Genomic DNA, 20322 nt, shown 5'->3' with positions numbered 1-20322 from the left:
GTTTAGGGGCTGCTATGGGAAGTAGGCAGCCTTCCCTCCCCACCAGGATGTGGTGGGGTGCTGCCTGGCCAGCGGTGTTCACAATGCACCCCCTGATCCGAGAGATGGGGGTGCAGAACACTTGGCACGAGCCCTCGGTGAGGTCAGCTCTTCCTGACGCCGATTCCGATTAGCGCGTGCTGGTTGCTTCAGCCTGGAATTATAATTGGAAACAGATGATTGGAAATGAAGCTGAAGCACATATATCAAGCAAAGCTCAACAGATAAGGCTGCTGAATAATGGATCTCTGCGACTGAAAGCGACGGATGGAAAAGTAAATCTTTTGATATGTCATCACCAAGAGACTGTATGTTTGGAACGAAGGGGGGTGGAGGAAAAACTCTTTTTTTTTCTTTATATGATGTGACAAAAATAACCCTCCACTCCAGAAAGAAACAAGATCGTTGCGTTTTTTTTTAAGAAGCATAAGCAGAAGTTTAAGACTGTGTGGGAGGTGGAAAATAAGATCGGTGGACGCTGAGGAATTTTTATGATGCAGTAAAAAAATGGCGTCTCGCCATGACAGGCTGCCGGAGAAAAGAAAAGAGAGATGGGGGAGGAGAATCAGGAATGCTGGAAAGAGAAGGAGTACGAAACTGAAGTTTGATCTGACAGAGCCCCTTGATCTATTTGATTTATTCAGCTAGCCTGGAAAAATAAAAGACAATGAAGATTAATTTTGTTTACGGAGGTGTTGAACAGGGCTGTCCTGGACTAATCCCACACAGAGAAACCAGTTTTCAGTCTGCTTATGAGAATCATCAGAGATCGCAAAGAAAGGAATGTACGACAACAACAAGATGAAGAAAATATATAAAGACCTATCTGGACTGAACTGGATACGACTGATTAATTAATGCAGTAAAATAAGTGAAGTCTTTACTTAGCCGGAATTTTGGACTCGTGTGGAGCTTGATATATGGGTACCCCCCCAAAAATTTAAAATTTGGCTGTATAATTTGGAACTAATGTGATTTGAACAATATGATGTGATTGGCCTGTTAATAAAAATTATTTAAAAAAAAAAAAAAGAAATTGAAAGACTATTTACAGAAACACTGCAAAATTAAGGAATGTTAGAATGGTGTTGGATTGAAGTTAAGCGGTTTTTAGTAGCAATGTTATAAAGGAATATATAAAATGGTTAACAGGTGATAATATAAAGCTATAATATATTAAGATAAAAGATTAAGATAAAATCAAAAAGGGAAAGGATTTGCTGAACTAACTAATTGAACTGGAATACAAAAAAGGGATGTGTGAGGAGGTCAGGGAAACAAGCAAATGAAAGATAAGATTTGGAAAAACTGATTTGTTTTTAACTGTTTTTACTTTGTATTTTCTTTTTTCTTATTTTTGTAAAATGTTGAAATTTTAATATCTTTTTAAAAAAAACAAATGTTTTACTGCTGCAGAAGTAACAGACACAGGAAACAGCTCTGGACAAAGTTATACACAGAAAAAGTAAGTTCCAGCTGGCAGGCTTTTCAGATACAGAATATCCCTATTACTCTAATTCCAAGGCTTCAACTGCAATACTAACACAAAATACACCAGCTGACAGAGTTGCAATCGAAATTATTCAAACCCCCCATTGCTAATCAGGTTTATTATAAAAATTACGCTTCTGCATCAGGACATGGAGTGCTTTGGAATTTAAGCCAAATCATGTCAGATTATGTGCCCAGGTTTTGGGGGGGTTTCGCCCCCAATTTGGAGCTTTTGGAATATGATTCCTGACCCAAATCATGCCAATTTCCTCAAATTCAGCTAAAATTGCAATTTATACTCACTTTTTCAGTCTCACTATTATTCAACCCCTTCATGGCAAGCATCTTTACTACTTAGTAGAGCAGAATTCTGCTGCTATGACCTGCTGCAAACAAGATGCATAGCAAGACAGCAGCTTCTGGCAGCGTTCCTGAGGAATCTGAGCCCATTCCTCATGAGCAATGGCCTCCAGTCCAGTAATATTCTTGGGTTTGTATGCTGCAACCGCCTTCTTCAAATCCCACCAGAGATTTTCTATGGGGTTCAAGTCAGCTGACTGTGATGGCCACTATAGAACCTTCCAGGACTACTTCTGCAACCAAGGCTTGGTGGAATTTGAGGAATGCTTGGGATCACTGTCTTGTTGGAAAGTCCAAAGACGCCCAAGATTCCGCTTCCTCACTGATGGCAAGACGTTTCTCCCTTCTGTGTTCAGTACATGCCTTACTGTGTTCATTGAAACCTCAATGCCTGCTGCCAGTCACTTGTTTGCAGCTCGTTTGCAGTCACTTGTGCATTTTTCCCAGCCTACCGTCTCAGAAATCCGGTTGCTGCCACAGATCGCTTCCTTTTTCTGCCCTGTCCTGGTAGTGTAACCACTGTTCATTTAACTTTGAACTTGCAAACTATGCTTCTAACAGTGTCTCTAGGAACATATGGTGCCTTCATTATCATTTTGTATCCTGCTCCTTGTTTGTGAAGGCCGATGATCTTTTCTCTTACCTTCTTGGACCATTCTCTTGACTTAGCCATATTTCTAATGTGCAGCCAAATTTGACACTCTGCAACCCCCTAGCCTGCTCAGGTATTTCATGTGTTGCAGCTCAAGCACACCTGGTGCAACTGATGAAGCCCTTGATTAGTTGCATCAGGTGTGCTTGAGACAACACCTGTTGTATTTGTGCTGTTGTGAGGGATTCTATTCAGGGGGTTGAGATTGGAGAAGCCAGTATAAGTTGCATTTTCAGCTGAATTTGGGGAAACTACTTTAAGCATCCGTGATGTTGAGCTATTTCAACTGCTTTTGCTTGATTTGCTCATTGTCGACAGCTGAAAGTTTGTAAATTTTGATAATAAACCTGATTTGCCATTGCAAATGATTAAATAATTTTTACATTAATCACACAGATTAAGGGTTGCCGTATGGCAGGATTCAGGGCTAGAAGAATCCATAAAATCCATGTATTCCAAGTCCCAAACCAGGGACAGCTCAGTGGTAGAGCATCTGTCTTGCATGCAGAAAGTCCCTGGTTCCCAGAAACTCCAGGTAGGGCTGGAAGAGATTCCTGTTGAAATCCTGAAGAGTTGCTGCCATTCAGCATAGCCAACCATTAATCAGTTGGATCAGTGGTCTGACTAAATACAAGGCAACTTCCTACATTCCTAATGCTTTGCATACCAAAGCTCCCAGGTTCAATCTCTGGCAACATCTCCAAGTAGGGCTGGACATGTCCTGTCTGAGAGCGCTGCTGCCAAACAGTGTAGAGTGTAGACAATAGTGAAGGAGGTGGATTAATGGTTTGCCTCAGAATAAAGCTGGTTCCTGTGTTTCTACTCTTCACCGAAAGGAACCGAACTAGAACCTCAATTCAGTCCAATGACAACAAGGCAGGATACAAGTTACCTTCATCCTGGCCCAGGATAACTTTGTGTGTTTTCAGCAGGTTAGTCCTCATTCGGGTCAGCTGGTCTAAAAGGCTGCAGCGAGGAATATCATAAGCATTCCTGTATGCCTGTGGCTTTAGATCCTGAATTTTAAAAACAAAAACAGAATGTTGGTCAACTCATTGCTGTTTGAATACTACAAAGTTGGAAGATGTAAGGCAAGCATTTTGCTTCCCACTGGTACCACATCACACCCACCTTGTTTAAGAGCCCTATGTGGAAGCCAGCAAATTCCTTAACGTTCGTTTCAGGAAGCCTAAGCGGAGATTCACCTGAGATCCCGGGAAGGAGCTGTTTCAAATCCCTCTTCTGGATCAGGGAGAGGCCACTGAAGTGATTTTTCACTTTAATGCCTATCTCTTGTGGTGCTTTCTTGCCCACTGACCCTATTATCCGCTCCGACTCTATTTTCGTCTACAACAAAATCACATAGTATATTGAGGGAAGTAAACAGCACAGCAGATGATTCTGGTATACAACAAATTCTTACTACATCAAAAGGTAGCCCAAACCTGCTCTCTACATGCTGAAAGAGATTGAGGATTATTTTTAATACATCTCCTCCAAGATTCAAGCCATATATCTAGCTGTCACGACCATCTGTTAAGACTACATAAGCATTTGAGTCACACAGGGCCTTTTCATAAATGAACAAATGCCTTTTAGTCCAAAATGCATAACAAATGAATTCAGTTACCTGGGACAGAAAGTTAAAACAATGCAGTTTTTTTATTTATTTAACAACATGGAAAATACAAACAATGAACACAGTTCTTCTCATTGGCCAGGATAGAATAACATTCTAGAGAAGCAAATTTAGTCAGAAGCAACTTTTAGTCACAAAATACAGCCTGGTTCACATCTATCCAAGTGTGATTAGCTGTATTTGTATGCTGCTGTACAAAGGCTATCTGTGCAACTCAAAAGCTTGCGTATGTGGCATTCACATGAACAGAAGTTGATCCAATAAGGGCTATTATTGTTGTTTTTATTTTGATTATGTATTTTATAGTTTTATATTCTGATTTTATTCTGTGAACCTCCCTGAGACCTGTGGGTATAGGGCGGTATATAAATTCAATAAATAATAATACAAAGAAGTTATGATTTGTGAAACCAGAGCCAGGATTCAAAGAACAGTCTGTTCAGTTCTGTGCATTAGCCCTTTTGAAACGGCCTCGGCCCTGTATACCTGAAAAAGCGTCTCCACCCCCATCGTTCAGCCCAGATAATGAAGGCCAGCTCTGAGGGCCTTCTGGCGGTTCCCTCCCAGCGAGAAGTAAGGTTAATAAATAAAAGTGTATCATGATGGCCACAATAGCCTTTGAATAACAGTTGTTGGGAATCACAAATGGTGATGGTGCAGCTGTTGTTTGTGGGCTTCTCATTGGAGGTCATTCTGCGGACCTTCCTCTCATGGATAGACCGCATAATGCATCTTCTGAACATCTTAAATGACAGGCTGTCAGGTGTAGTAAAGCCAAACGACATTGCTTCTATAGAGTATTTATATTGCGATGGGTATTCAGTACAAGCAATGATTACTTTTCACGACCAAAATCTGGCCAAACTAATCTACAGATTAAGACACCTATTCCTGAAGGAAATGATTATAACAAGACTTTTTGAAAATAGGTCACCAATGACTTTATTTTCTGATGCTAAGCCCAACAAACTAACAGTAAATGAGGAACAGGAAAAATTTAGGAAGGGAAACAGGTTTCAAAAGACCCTCCTTGATCATCACAAACAAGAGGTTTTAAAACCAATAAGGGGAACTGCATCCTTATATGATCTGCATCGCCCAGGGAGTGAGCAGAAGAAAACACGCTAGTAAGTCAATTCTGGTCATTGCCTTCCTTAGCACAAACTGAAATTTTTGAAAGACTAGAAACACTTAGAAATAGATTAGCTGGGGAGGTCAAACGTAATGTTGCTAGGGAGGAGGACCTAGCAGAGGACCAGACTTTCTTCAAAAAGGTTCTCACGGTGGAAGAATTTCCTACCCAGGGACACAACTTAGTAGTTTGTCGTTGTCACAATTTGCAGGTAACGGCAGAGATAAATCGGCCTGCAATTACGGAAGCAAAACGTACAGGGGAAGGTAGTAGATTACCCCTGAAAAGGGAAACCAACCCCAAGGTGACCTCACTGAGCTTTTGGACTAAAATGAGATACTTAGATGAGGAGGAAACTAGGCTCCAGTCAGATGGAACATCCCCCGGAGGATGACTTGCTAAACAAAGGCTCTATGATTACCAATGTGAGTACCCTACATCCACTGTCTGAATTCATTGAACGCCTGGGTTGCTCCCCATGCAAAGACGCTGATAAAACAAATAACATCCAGTTGCCACACAAAAAGGCTAACCCCAAAAACTCTTTGGACAATAATTGACAAAGATCAAATCTTAGCAGAGCCAAATCCAACCTTAGCTTTATAACATGGAATATTGCAGGCTGGTCAAAAAAGACATCCGACCTGTCTTTTGTTAAATTCATCCAAGGATACGCCCTTGTATTCCTACAGGAGACTTGGAGCATAAGCAAAATAGATGTAAACGGCTTCTCCTCATTCTGCCTCCAGGGTTCACCAAGCATTAAAGGGGATGCGGACCAAAGGCGGTTTGAGTACCTTGGTATCAACAAGATTAAGGGTTACCCGTGTAAAACTGGAGCCTCTGAACCACCTGGCCACAGTCACGTTAATGAGATGCTTATAGCCTGCTACTGATTAACGTATATCTCCCACCTCAGAGAGGAAAACAGCGGATAAAAAATAACTGGTCCAGGCTGGAATTGTACATTGACAAATTGACGAATCAGTTCCCTGATTCAGTGATAATGGCAGGCGATTTAAATGCTAGAATTGGTAAGTCCGATGAGGCTTTATATGAACATTTTCATGAATTATCACCCACCCCAGAGGACGCCCACTCCATACCAATTAGACATTCAAAAGATAAGGGTTGCAATTATGCAGGTCTGTGCCTGCTGCACTTGTCTAACAAGATGGACTTGGTCATACTGAATGGCTGTGCCAAAGGGGAGAAGGCTGGGGAATTCACGTTTATATCAAATGTAGGCGCTTCTACAATTGATTAAAGTGGTACCTCTCAATGCGAACGGGATCCATTCCAGAGCCCCATTCACATCCTGAAGCGAACACAACCCGCGTCTGTGCATGTGCAGGTTGCGATTTGCCGCTTCCGCACATGCCGTCATTAACCTGGAAACACTCAACCTGATGAACATTTAACCCAAGGTATGACTGTATATTATAGTGTCACATGACCTTCTGAATAGAACCCTTGAATAGAAAGTGGAAGAACGGGTAGATAGTGATCATTTACTGCTCTGCCTTCATCTTGATGTAAAAAAGGATCTATTCTGTAATGACAAACTTGAGCCCCCCAGGTCCACCAACATGAAGCTGAGATTTTCGCGTATTAGATGGTCTGACAAGATGGATGAGGAAATCTCTAGGAGCTTGTTCTCAGAGAAATACCTCATTATGAGACATAACCTCTTAAATTCTGCATGCCCTGAAACAAGAATAGACTTATTTCAGGATTTGATTTTATTCCTTCAAGCCTGTTTGATTAAAAAAAAAAAGCAACTCAGCTGTCATTACATCCTTATAAATCTAAACCCTGGTTCGATCAGGAATGCCGCGCTATGAAGCTTACTTTGCTGGGTAAATATAGGAACTATAGGTCTGCCAATCTACCTTCACTCCCTGCAGAGTGGTTTGAAGCCAAACAAAACTATAAAGCCTTAATTAAAAATTAAAAGCTTCAGGACCAAAGGGGAGAGTAGCAATGCTTAATAGAGGCTTCCCGAAGGAGAGATTCAGCTACCTTTTGGAAAACAGTTGCAAGCGGTTGGCAAGATACCCCCTCAGAAGTGGAGTATTCCATCCCGGTTGGGGTTTGGGAGTCATACTTCCAATTCTTACATATGACTAACCAACACTTAGTCACAGTCGCTGCCTCTGAGCTATGCCGGTGCTGAGTGGCCCCTGGTGTCAACTGAAGAAGCTTGCAGGCTTATTCAATCTCTTAAATCTGGGAAAGCTCCTGGAGTGGACAGTATTTCCCCCGAGCTTCTCAAGGCCAATGCTGATTGGTGGGCCCCACTGCTTGCAGCCCTGTTTACCAGCATAGATCAATCGGCTACCCCGAAGGATTGGGGACTAGCAATCATTATTCCCATATTCAAGAAAGGGAGCAAATCCGACCGTGCTAATTATAGACCAATTAGCCTACTAAGTATCATCAGTAAACTCTACGCTGCCCATTTACGCAATAAACTTGTGGACTGGATGGAGCAAGAACATGTGCTTACAGAAGCACAAGCTGGTTTCAGAGCAAACCGGTCAAACCATAGATCAAGGCCTAGTACTCCAGCACCTTGTGGAAAAATATACCTAAAAAAAGGAGGATCCCTTTATGCAGCCTTTAGATTTTAAATCTGCTTTTGATTTGGTATCACGAGACAGACTTTGGGAAAAACTAAGTGCCTCAAACATAGATAAGACGATTACTGCTTCTCATCTGCAGTTTATACGAAAACACCTGGGTCCGGGTTAGGTGTGATCGATAGGGCCATTTATCTAAGGAAATCCAATCCTATCATGGTGTCAAACAGGGCTGTGTTCTAACTCACATTTTATTCAATTTCTATATTAATTCATTAGCAGAAAAAATGGAGGAAGAAAATCCTCATCCCCCAAAATTGGCCGGTACGTCCATCCCGATACTCCTTTATGCAGACGACGCAGTCCTAATTTCCTTCTCCTGTGTGGGTCTAAGGAAACTTCTAAGATCCCTTACAGCTTACTGTAAAGCTGAACAACAACCAACCAACTATACCAAAACTAAAGTTATGGTGTTTTCCAAAAAAGATCGCGACACAAATGGATAATTGACAATCGACTCATTGAACAGGTATCATCTTTAAAATATCTGGGCATAACTTTCCAGGAAAAGGGTTCATGGAACAGTCAGGTTAAAAACCCTATTGCCAATGCCCAAAGATCCTCTAAAGCTTTCGTAAGGTTTTTCTATGGAAAAGGTGGCAAATATATTCCAGCAGCCTCCCGGGTCTTTGCTGCAAAGGTACTATCACATCTGACTTATGGCTCCCAGATCTGCAGCTTTCAGAACCTTGACCCCTTAGAAACCTTTCAAACCAAGTTTTATTGTTCCCTTCTAGGGATCCCTTCTTGCGTGTCTAATATAGCTGTCCGCTTGGAGGTTGGCCAAAACCCTGTTAGCACTCGGATATGGATCCTGAAGATCCATTACTGGATAAAACTCATCTTCTTTCCTGGCGGGTTGGCACCCTTAACCCTCCTGGATCCCTATCAATCAAAATGGAAAACTACATTATACAAACAATTTGTCAATGAATCTGGGACATAAAATTTCAGTGTCATGTGAGTCAGATAAATAAGTACCCAGCAATTAAAGGCAATGGGAGAGGTTTTACCCCAGCAATATATCTGTCAAAATTACAAATATGTAAATATAGACGGTCGTTCACCCTTGTTAGATTCAACGTGCAGCCATCTACTTTATTGCAGGGCAGATATGTGGGTAAACCATATGCGGAGCCAGTTTGCCCCTTGGCCTGATAGAGGTGGAATCCGTCTCTCATGTCTTGCTACTATGTCGTTTTTATGAGAATACACACTCGGTCTTTATCACCCCTGTTATACAGAAAATTCCAAGTGGGTCCAAACCTCAATGCTTAAAATCCCTGATAGAGGATAAGGATCCAGAGATCACACTAAGGGTGGCGAATTTTTGCACTGCTGCCATAAAACTCAGGGAACAAGCTGTGCTATTACACAGACAAGGCCTCAGATACAAACTCTAGATAATATTTTAGATTAAGACCTAAACCACATTTCTAATGGCTGTCATATTCATATTGTTTATTGCTATATTTGATTGTTAATTCAAACTTAATTCTATTGTGTTTTATGTTCGCTTAGTATGGTATGTGAATCTGGTCTGGGACCGTAATAAATTTCATTTCATTGGAGCATCTGGCTGGACACTGTGAGAATAGGATTTTTGACTCCCTGGGACTTTGGCTTGATCCAGCAGCTAAGCTCTTTTTATGTTCTTATACTGCATTATGTATGTTGTATGTTGAACCTGGGTTATACACCCTGGCTGTTTCTAACAACATCTTGAAAGGACTAGGGCTGGGCGATACCAGCTTTTCAACATCGTGGTGTATCGCCAGCCAAACATCACAGTTTGGCGATATACCACAATGTTGAAAAAACAAGCTGCGCTGGTCTCTGCCCACGAGGTGCTATGTGAATGCCCCCAGTGCCTTGCTGGGACAACAAAGCTTGTTTGCGTGGCTCAGCTGGGGGGAGGAAAGGCTCCCCCCTCCAACTGAGCCAGCTCTGGTGCTCCCCATGCTCACAGGCAAGTGGCAGGAGCATCAGGGCTCCTTTAACTGCTCGCTGTGGGGAGCGCCAACCCCTCATTTGAGCTGTTTAAAGATGCAGAGTGAGGAACAAGCTGTATCGGCGCCTCGACAGTAGTTTGTTTCTCCCTCTGTGCCATGAGGGCAGAATGGGATGGCAGTTTCACTCAGCGGTATATCACTGGCTGTAGGAAGGAACTCTTGACTCCCTCCAGCAGACACTGCTAGCAGAGGGACTCAGGAGTGGTGGCAGTTTCACTAATAATATACTGCTGAGTGAAGCAGACATCACGGTCTGCTCCTCATACCAGTCCTGGACGTTATATCAATATTTCACCCAGGCCTAGAAAGGACTCTTAGGCTAGCTAGCACAACGCAAGCAGCATTGACACATTTTTTAAAGTCTGCCCCTGACTGGCATAGGAGAAGCTACTTCAAAGTGTTCCAATACTTTTATTCCATAATAAGAATATTTTTATTATTTATACCCTGTCCATCTGGCTGAGTTTCCATGTGTCACAAAACGTGTAGGGACACCACCCAGAGAAAGTTATGGATGCTTCAGTCCCACTGAGAGACCCAGTTATTTCAATGAACATACTCATGCTTATCCTTCCACTTGCACACCTTTGCTCTTTTAATTCATTTATTCTACTAGGTTTTCACTGGACAATAAAACCTTGTTTGAGTATTTCAAAGCATTTTACCTCAAGGGGAATGCTCTTAAAACTGCTATATTGCCTAGAAGTAGCAAGATACTCAAGCAACTTCCTTAAGCTATCCAAAATCAGCAAAAAGTGGGGGACATAGGTACCCATATTGCTGCCAAGGGAAAGAACAAGTTCACTACTTTGACTTTGCTTACTTTAAGAAGTCCCAATGAAAGACGATTGGCTTATGAAGATAATAAAATATGCTCAGATGGCTAGACTAACTGAGAATTAAAGATCAGAATGAAGAAAAAATTATTGAAGAATGGAAATATTTTTTGGAATATTTGAAAAAATATTATGGTTATGCTAAAACGTATGCAGGATTTGAAGTACAGCAAGAGATGAGAATTGCAGTTTAATAAATTACAATTAAAGTATATAATGGGTAAAATGTAAGTAATATAGCAGCATTATAAGGTAAGAAAAGAACACCATGGAAGGGTGGATGGGAAAGTGTTGCAAGAATTTAGACAAAGCTTGGGGTGGGGAAGGGGTTCTGCCCACCCCAGCGCCTAAATATACCCACTCACTGGACGTTCTGCAAAGCACCACACTAAAGGTAAAGGTAAAGGGACCCTTGCCCGTACGGGCCAGTCTTGACAGACTCTAGGGTTGTGCGTTCATCTCACTCTAGAGGCAGGGAGCCAGCGCTGTCCGCAGACACTTCCGGGTCACGTGGCCAGCGTGACGAAGCTGCTCTGGCGAACCGGCACCAGAGCAGCACACAGAAACGCCGTTTACCTTCCCGCTATAAAGCGGTACCTATTTATCTACTTGCACTTAAGGGTGCTTTCGAACTGCTAGGTGGGCAGGAGCTGGGACCGGACAACGGGAGCTCACCCCGCCGCGGGGATTCGAACTGCCGACCATGCAATCGGCAAGTCCTAGGCGCTGAGGTTTTACCCACAGCGCCACCCGCGTCCCAAAAGCACCACACTATATTCTTGCTATTTCACACATATATACTTTAAAGGTAAAGGTAAAGGTACCCCTGCCCGTACGGGCCAGTCTTGACAGACTCTAGGGTTGTGCGCTCATCTCGCTCAAGAGGCCGTGAGCCGGCGCTGTCCAGAGACACTTCCGGGTCACGTGGCCAGCGTGACGAAGCTGCAGCTAGCGAGCCAGCACCAGTGCAGCACAAGGAAACGCCGTTTACCTTCCCGCTATAAAGCGGTACCTATTTATCTACTTGCACTTAAGGGTGCTTTCGAACTGCTAGGTGGGCAGGAGCTGGGACCGGACAACGGGAGCTCACCCCACCGCGGGGATTCGAACCGCCGACCATACGATCAGCAAGTCCTAGGCACTGAGGTTTTACCCACAGCGCCACCCGCATATACCGTATTTTTCCCTCTATTACACGCAGATTTTTTCTCCTAAAAAGTAAGGGAAAATGTCTGTGCGTGTTATTGAGCGAATGTGTGGTCCCTGGAGCTGACAAGCGCGAGTGAAGGCAAAAATCAGGCAAATATCAAATGGTCCGGAGAAGGGAGGAAAGTAGGAAGCTGCTGCTTTCCTGCATTCTGCCTCAGGGTCTTACTGCCCACCCGCTTCTGTTTCCTTACTGTGTTTGCTCAAACGGAACAAAGAGCAGAGAAAACCCCTCCCCTCCAGGCAATTCCTTTCCGTGCGTCTGGGACTCGAAGGCAACATGCAGGTTGGGGGGGGGGAGAGAGAGAGAGAGAGCTGGCTGGCTTGTGGGGGGGGGGACTTTTGCCTTCCTTTCCTCCCTCCGGTAAAACACCTCTCCTGCATTCTTAGCCAGCTGCTTCTCTGCACACCCCTCTCCTTGTCGCTTCTATGTTTTTCCTTCCCTCCCTACTTAAAACGTGGTTCCAATCACGGATCCACATGGATCCTCAGGATCTTTGCATTGAGTCACCCCAAATTCACCATCAGATCACATAGCAATGATCTGATGCAAAAACAGGGCTGCAATGGTGCAAAAACATGGTTACAAAGCACGGATCCACATGGATCCTCAGGATCTTTGCATTGGGTCACCCCAAATTCACCATCAGATCACATAGCATGTCCATGGCTACAGCCTGCACCAAAAAAATCACGCACCCACTGTTGCCTGGGGCTGCAATGGTACAAAAACGTGGTTACAAAGCATGGATCCACATGGATCCTCAGGATCTTTGCATTGGGTCACCCCAAATTCACCATCAGATCACATAGCATGTCCATGGCTACAGCCTGCACCAAAAAAATCACGCACCCACTGTTGCCTGGGGCTGCAATGGTACAAAAACGTGGTTACAAAGCATGGATCCACATGGATCCTCAGGATCTTTGCATTGGGTCACCCCAAATTCATCATCAGATCACATAGCATGTCCATGGCTACAGCCTGCACCAAAAAAATCACGCACCCACTGTTGCCTGGGGCTGCAATGGTGCAAAAACGTGGTTACAAAGCACAGATCCACATGGATCCTCAGGATCTTTGCATTGGGTCACCCCAAATTCACCATCAGATCACATAGCATGTCCATGGCTACAGCCTGCACCAAAAAAATCACGCACCCACTGTTGCCTGGGGCTGCAATGGTGCAAAAACGTGGTTACAAAGCACAGATCCACATGGATCCCCAGGATCTTTGCATTGGGTCACCCCAAATTCACCATCAGATCACATAGCATGTCCATGGCTACAGCCTGCACCAAAAAAATCACGCACCCACTATTGCCTGGGGCTGCAATGGTACAAAAACGTGGTTACAAAGCATGGATCCACATGGATCCTCAGGATCTTTGCATTGGGTCACCCCAAATTCACCATCAGATCACATAGCATGTCCATGGCTACAGCCTGCACCAAAAAAATCACGCACCCACTGTTGCCTGGGGCTGCAATGGTGCAAAAACGTGGTTACAAAGCATGGATCCACATGGATCCTCAGGATCTTTGCATTGGGCTACCCCAAACTCACCGTCAAATCACATGTCTGTGGCCGCAGCATGAAGCACAAAAATGATACATCCACTGTTTCATTCAGAATTTTTTTTTCTTGTTTTCCTCCTCTAAAAACTATGTGCGTGTTATGGTCAGGTGCGTGTTATCGAGCGAAAAATACGGTACTTTATTTGATATAAAAAAAGGCCCCCGTAAATAAGGGCTGTCTGGAAACTGCTTTTCAGAAGGGGGAGATTATCGGGCCCATCTGGAAGCTGGGTAGACAAGGTATCAAAAAAGCACCGCATTCAAATGACCAGTCAAAAGTCAACCTACCAGCATTAGCTAACAACACCCTCTGAAGCAGAACACACTGGTACTGCAGGCTGTCTTTCAGCATCTCTTTATTGGAACAATATTTCAAGTCCATGGAATTGAAACCACATTTTGTTACATTGTATCAACTTCTAATTGTTTCCTTCTTGGGTTCAAGGGAAGGACTCCTTAAAGCGCTCACTTCTCTGAACTGCAGAACCTACAAATATTTATATAAAATCAACCTTATATCGGATCAACACCGTCCGAACTTCATTTTACTCAGGGAACCAAGGACTACCAAAGGGGGGACAGCCATAATCCTTGAAGCATACGCAGGAACCTCTTGCTCAAGAAATAATCCCTGGCATCCTGGCAGATGGGTTCTAGACGAGTAGTCATCAACAAATAATAGTGGACTATTCAAGACTAGACAGCTTCTTTCTTCTTCTTTGGCGATCACTCGTAGCCAAGTAAGATTGTCTTCCATATACACAGTTTTAACAATGAGCCCCTAAGTGACTGTGGAGGCCAATTCTGGACCCACACGTCTTTCCACAGTGGGGACATTGGTTTCCGGGCGGGAGCTGATCACAGTGTGGATTTGCCAAGCATGCCTTCCTCTTAGCACGTTTCTCCCTTGCGTCCTGAGTTCGAGTGTCTTCAAAGCCCAGGACACCTTTGGTAAAGGCTGTTCTCCAACTGGAGCGCTCGCAGGCCAGTGTTTCCCAGTTGTCGGTGTTTATACTACATTTTTTTTAGATTTGCCTTGGGACAGTCTTTAAACCTCTTTTGTTGACCACCAGCATTACGCTTTCCATTTTTAAGTTCAGAATAGAGTAGTTGCTTTGGAAGACGATCATCAGGCATCCGCACAACATGACCAGTCCAACGAAGTTGATGTTAAAGAATCATTGCTTCAACACTGGTGTTCTTTGCTTCTTCCAGTACACTGATATTAGTTTGCCTGTCTTCCCAAGGGATGTGTAAGATTTTTCGGAGACACCGTTGATGGAATCTTTTGAGAAGTTGGAGATGGCGTTTGTAAGTGGTCCACGTTTCACAAGAATACAGTAAGGCTGGTAGTACAATAGCTTTGTAAACAAGCATTTTGGTTTCCCTGAGAATGTCCCGGTCCTCAAACACTCTGTGCTTCAGTCGGGAGAAAGCCACACTTACAGAGCTCAGGCTATGCTGGATTTCAACACTTTCCAGGGTCACACCATTAAGTTGGATTTCTGACGCTACTGAGGGTTTGTGACACCATTAAGTTGGATTTGTGACTTCAATCGGGAGAAAGCCGCACTCGCAGAGCTCAGGAGATGCTGGATTTTGGCATCAATGATGACCCTTGTGGAAATATAATTGCCTAGGTAGGAGAAGTGATCAACATTTTCCAACGTTACACCATTGAGTTGGATTTGTGGCGCTGCAGAGGGGTTATTTTGTACTTGTTGGTGCAGCACTTTGGTTTTTTGGATGTTGAGCGACAGGCCAAGCTTTTCGTAAGCTTCCGCAAAGATATTTTTGATGGTTTGGAGATCATCCTCTGAGCGTGCACACAGTACGTTGTCATCAGCATACTGAAGCTCTATGATGGAAGTTATGGTAACCTTACTCTTTGCTTTCAGCCTGCTCAGATTGAAGAGCTTTCCATCTGTTCGATATATGATTTCTACTCCAGTGGGGAGTTCCCTTTAACACAACCCTGTTTAACACCTCATTCCACTGTGAATGGTTCACTTTGGGAGCCATTGTTAGCTGCGATTGTTGCTGTCATATTATCATGGAAGAGCTGAATTATGTTTAAAAATTTATCTGGGCAGTCAATTTTCAGAAAGACAGTCCACAGGGCATTACGATTTACAGTGTTGAAAGTCTTAGTCAGGTCGATAAACACCATATACAGGGCTTGGTTTTGCTCTCTGCATTTTTCCTGAACCTGTTGAGCGGTGAAAATCATGTCCACTGTCCCCCTAGAAGGCCGAAAACAATTTTGGGATTCAGGAAGGGTCATCTCGGATATTGTTAAGAGATGGTTTGCTAAGATCCTTGCAAGAATTTTGCCGGCCGCAGCTAATAGAGAGATGCCTCAATAGTTTCCACAATCAGTTCTGTCACCTTTTTTAAAGAGATTGATAATTTTGGCACCCCTAAAGTCTGCAGATCGCTTCTCTTTCCCAGGTTTTTCCGATGAGCTTGTGAAGTTGTCGTGTAAGTTCAATTCCACCCACTTTGAAGATTTCAGCAGGTATCCCATTAGGTCCACTGGCTTTGTTGTTTTTCACTTGGTTAATAGCTGTACACAACTCTCCCAGATTTGGAGATACTGCAAGCTCATCTCTAACTTGGTTTTGCGGAATTTGTGAGAGGACCTCAGCAGCTACGGGGGAGTTGCGGTTAAGGAGATATCGGTAGTGTTCTTTCCAGTGCAGTGCAATAGCTTCTTTATCTTTTAGAAGTGTGATACCGTCTGCTGAGCATAGGGGGAATATGCCATGATTTATTAGCCCATAGATGGTCTTTGTGGCTTTAAAGAAACTCTGTGCATCATGAGTGCCGGCTATAGCACTCCCAGTCAAGACAAAGGAGTGTGATTGCTTGGCCAGGAGCACCAGGAACCTGTAAATATCCCTATTGTATCACTTGATGAGTGTATGTGATGGGCGAGGGAGGTTGGAGGCAAACTTGACAAACTGGTTTCCACCAGATAACTCCTCCCTTTCTGTGATGTATGTATGATGTATCCGTGATGTACTTATGTGTGATGTTTCACCAAGGGTGTTTATGGGAAAATAGGAAACTTATAAAAGTTAGAGCATACTTTTGTTTGGGGCTTCTTCCTGCTTCTCCCATGAACTCCTGTTGCAACAGTCTTTTTGCAATAAAGATCAAGCCTACTGGCTGCTGTTTTGCTCCTATATTCTTGGCTAGTTCCTTTGTTTACTAATCCAAGGGGAGCCCAGGAATTTCCTTTAACAAAAGTCAATGGAAATGAGAGATTTGTTCTGATGGCTGCTTAAAATAATTTGTAAAATTTGAAAAGTTAATTTAAAAAATGTTATTAAAAAGATAGAGCTTATATTACTCCACAAGTACAGTGGTGCCTCGCAAGACGAAAAGAATCCGTTCCGCGAGTCTCTTCATCTTGCGGTTTTTTCGTCTTGCGAAGCAAGCCCATTAGCGGCTTAGCGGATTAGCGCTATTAGCGGCTTAGCGGATCACCTGATAAGCGGCTTAGCGGATCAGCTGTTAAGCGGCTTAGCGGATCAGCTGTTAAGCGGCTTAGCAGCTTAGCGGGTCAGCTGATAAGCGGCTTAGCGGCTTGGGAAAAAGGGGGGGGGGAAGGAAAAAAACCCTGCAGGAACTCGCAATACATTTTCGTCTTGCGAAGGAAGCCCATAGGAAATTCGTTTTGCGAAGCACCTCCAAAACGGAAAACCCTTTCGTCTAGCGGGTTTTCCGTCTTGCGAGGCATTCGTCTTGTGGGGCACCACTGTAGTGGAAATGCCACTGTGGGTAGAGGAGAAGGAACACCACGGAAAATTATGTTTGAGCAGAGTCCAATTTAATTCTTCAGTCCTTATCTACAGGACTGTTCAGTCTCCACTGTAGAAAGCTTTAGCTAGCATTTCACATTTGAATTATTCCATTTAATGTTGTGACCTGCAACTCAAGCAAAATCAGAACAGAAGCATGTTCGGGGTCAAGATCGACCGGGGTCCGGCACACTTCCCTCGCGCAGCTCTGGTCTTCCCCCCGGGACCTTTGACTCAGCAGAGCATAAAACACAGCAGAAGTAGAAGCTTGAACGTTCTGTCGTGTGGCAGCAATAACTCAGGCTGACACGCAGCAGTGTCCTTATCTTAAAGTCTTTATTGCTGTACAAATCAACACATCGTAAATCTTCCCGGTGAGACGCAGCTCATGTTGCTCCTTTCTCCATGGAGCCTAACACGCAGACTGAAAAACACACGGAGAAATCCACGCCCCTTCCGTGTTCTCTGCCCGCCCTCAGAATGTGAGGCGTCATCACTCAGAACTCTTAACCCTGTCAGTTCTGAGCCCCCTCAACACCCCCTCTCGAATCACATTCTGAGAGGACTTCTGAGTGTTCAACACCTTCCCCATTGCCTTCCGCCCCTTCCTGGCATCGTTGTTAGGCACCTGTTGAACCTCACAAACCTCAGGTTCGCACTGTGCGAAACCAACCCACGCATTTGTGACCTGAAACCTCTCAGGTGGAATTCCCTTTGTAGCCCTTGAAGACCGCCTGGGCACAAACTGGGGTGCTCCTCCTGACCCACTGGGGCCAGCATGTGCGTCTTCCTCATCAGAAGACTCCCCCTCTGACTTGACACGTCTGTGAGCTTTCTCCATTATGCGCACAGGAGATGAGGGCTCACTCTTGGACACTCCCTTAACAACCTGTGGAGACGCCCTACTCTGTTCAGGGACCTGGTCTCCACCAGCAGGTTCAGGCTCTGGCTCTCTTTCCTCCTCAGAGTCAGACAGACAATCTGAGTGAACGTCAGAGCGCGCTTTGCGCCTTGCCCAACCAGCCTGCTCAAAGAACTCAGCCTGTTTACTGACCAGAAGCTTGGTCTGATCACCTTCTGGATATGCGAACCTCCACCCTTTTGTCGCGGGTTCATACCCACAGAAGATCATTTCCTGACCCAGTGACCTCAGAACCACGGTCAAACTGGAAACCTTGCACCTTGGTGGAGAACCTCTGTTCCACCTCCACAACCCAATCCTTGATCAGTTGCGCTGCTTCCTCCTTCGTTCTCAGCGTGAACGCCCATGCGTTCCTTGTAAAATCATCTGTCAGCACCATCAGCCACTTGGCCTTGCCCAGACTTGGCTGTGGCATACTTAAAAGGTCTGCATGCACAAGCTCAAAAGGCTTTGTGGTGACCCTCTCCACCCTGGGATCATTAAACCCCTTGTTTCTGGCTTTCCTGCAAGCCTTGCACTTCAAAGGTTTACCACATTCTTTTACCTTGCAACCTTTGGTGCACTCTGATAACATCTGGACGTCCTCACAGGACCCATGTGACATCCTCTTGTGCCACACGCAAGCACACGACACATGAGTGTGGTCAGTGGCTTTCCCCTCACCCTCGAGAGGTGATTCCAGAACAAAGAGGTTGTTCTGATTTCTTTCAACACTTACGAGCTCCTCCCCATCTCTGGAAATTGTACAAACATCTTTTTCAAAACTCACAGAATATCCCTCCTGTAAAAGAGCAGGTACAGACAGCAAGCAATGCTTTATCTCAGGGAGAACATAAACCTTCAATTCAGCCTGTAAAAAAGAGACAAACAAGTTAGAAATATGGGTTACACGGCCCTGTGCACCTGTAGCAAATCTAACAGTTTTCTCAGTTGAAACAGCTTTGCAGTTCCACATTTGTCCATCAGGTGGCGCTGTTACCAAATGGGCATTCGCAGCTGAGTCAACAACCCAACGTAGGACCCTCCCCCCACTGGAGTTGTCCTTCTTTGTTGCCTTAGCAACTGACTTGACCTTGGAGCTTTCGCTGCAGGTGGTGTTGTCCAAAACCGCCATCGAAGCAGACAGTTGAAAAACGCTCTCCTCCCCTTCCGGCCGACCCTGGGACTTTCCACGCTGGCCTCTTCTCCCGGGCTGGTTCCCATGGGAAACGACCTTGGGCGCATCCTGCCTTGGCTCTCTCGCTCTCTGTGGGCAGTTGCGTCGCAGGTGTTCAGCCGAGGCACAAACAAAACATCTCCGAGTGGAAAACTTTGCAGACTTGCCTTTGGACGTCAGCGCCCCCCCAACCTTTCCAGCAGCCCTCCTCCTCGAGGCTTTTCTGCTGTTGGGGAAATGGCTTTTGGCTTCTGCTGTGGTTTCTCTGCAAACCCCTCTCAGCTCCTGCCAAACAGCCTGGGCACTCTCAAGACTCTTGGAATGGCCTTCCTGGCCTGCATCCCCAAACTTGGATGCATAGCCTCCAGAGGAACAGCTTGCCTCTGCTTTCCTCTTCCCTGCTTCCAGCAGCTTTCCAGCACACGGCTGCCTGTCTCTCTGGCGTGTCAAAGCATCGCAGCAGCTTTTAGACACGGCTCCAGCCCACTTTGGACTTCCAGGGCGTCCCACAGCCCCTCCTTTACTCTCTGGGCGTTCCCCAGCTTCTGTGCAGCTCTTGGCCCCTGCTGGGCGTCCCTCAGGCTGGCGTCTAGCCCCCTCTGGTGTGGCTCCCACTCTCATCAGTGCCTGCCGACCGACCCAGGGCTCCTTCCCGTCTGCCTCTTCAAAAGGGACTGCACGCGATTCATGGCTGTCTGCCATCTCTCCCCGGGGGCCCAGCTTACTTACAGGTACCTCCCGGTCCGGCAGATCCTTCCCAGCGGGCTCCTCCCGGCTGGCTCCAGCTACTCCTTAGCTGGCCTTTGGCTGCTGGCCTCTTTGCCTGCAGTCTCTCTTTCCCAGCGTCTCA

General features: G+C 45.0%; 1 protein-coding gene across 6 annotated transcripts in view; it reads right to left on the bottom strand.

Annotated features, from left to right (window-relative positions):
* The window catches only part of LOC128405944 (integrator complex subunit 6-like), a 138115-nt gene that overhangs the window by 30095 nt on the left and 87698 nt on the right, over positions 1–20322 (bottom strand). For all 6 annotated transcript variants that reach the window (XR_008328380.1, XM_053372986.1, XM_053372988.1 and 3 more), the window contains 2 exons: positions 3674–3889; positions 3435–3558 (listed from right to left, as the gene is read on the bottom strand). Coding sequence is in view for 5 of the 6 variants with exons in the window: in XM_053372986.1 (XP_053228961.1) it covers positions 3435–3558; positions 3674–3889 (340 nt within the window). In the remaining variant the exon portion in view is untranslated. The remainder of the gene's footprint in view (positions 1–3434; positions 3559–3673; positions 3890–20322) is intronic.

The sequence above is a fragment of the Podarcis raffonei genome, chromosome W, assembly GCF_027172205.1.
Source record: "Podarcis raffonei isolate rPodRaf1 chromosome W, rPodRaf1.pri, whole genome shotgun sequence".
Classification (NCBI taxonomy): Eukaryota; Metazoa; Chordata; class Lepidosauria; order Squamata; family Lacertidae; genus Podarcis; species Podarcis raffonei.
This window is presented reverse-complemented; position numbering and strand designations above follow the sequence as displayed.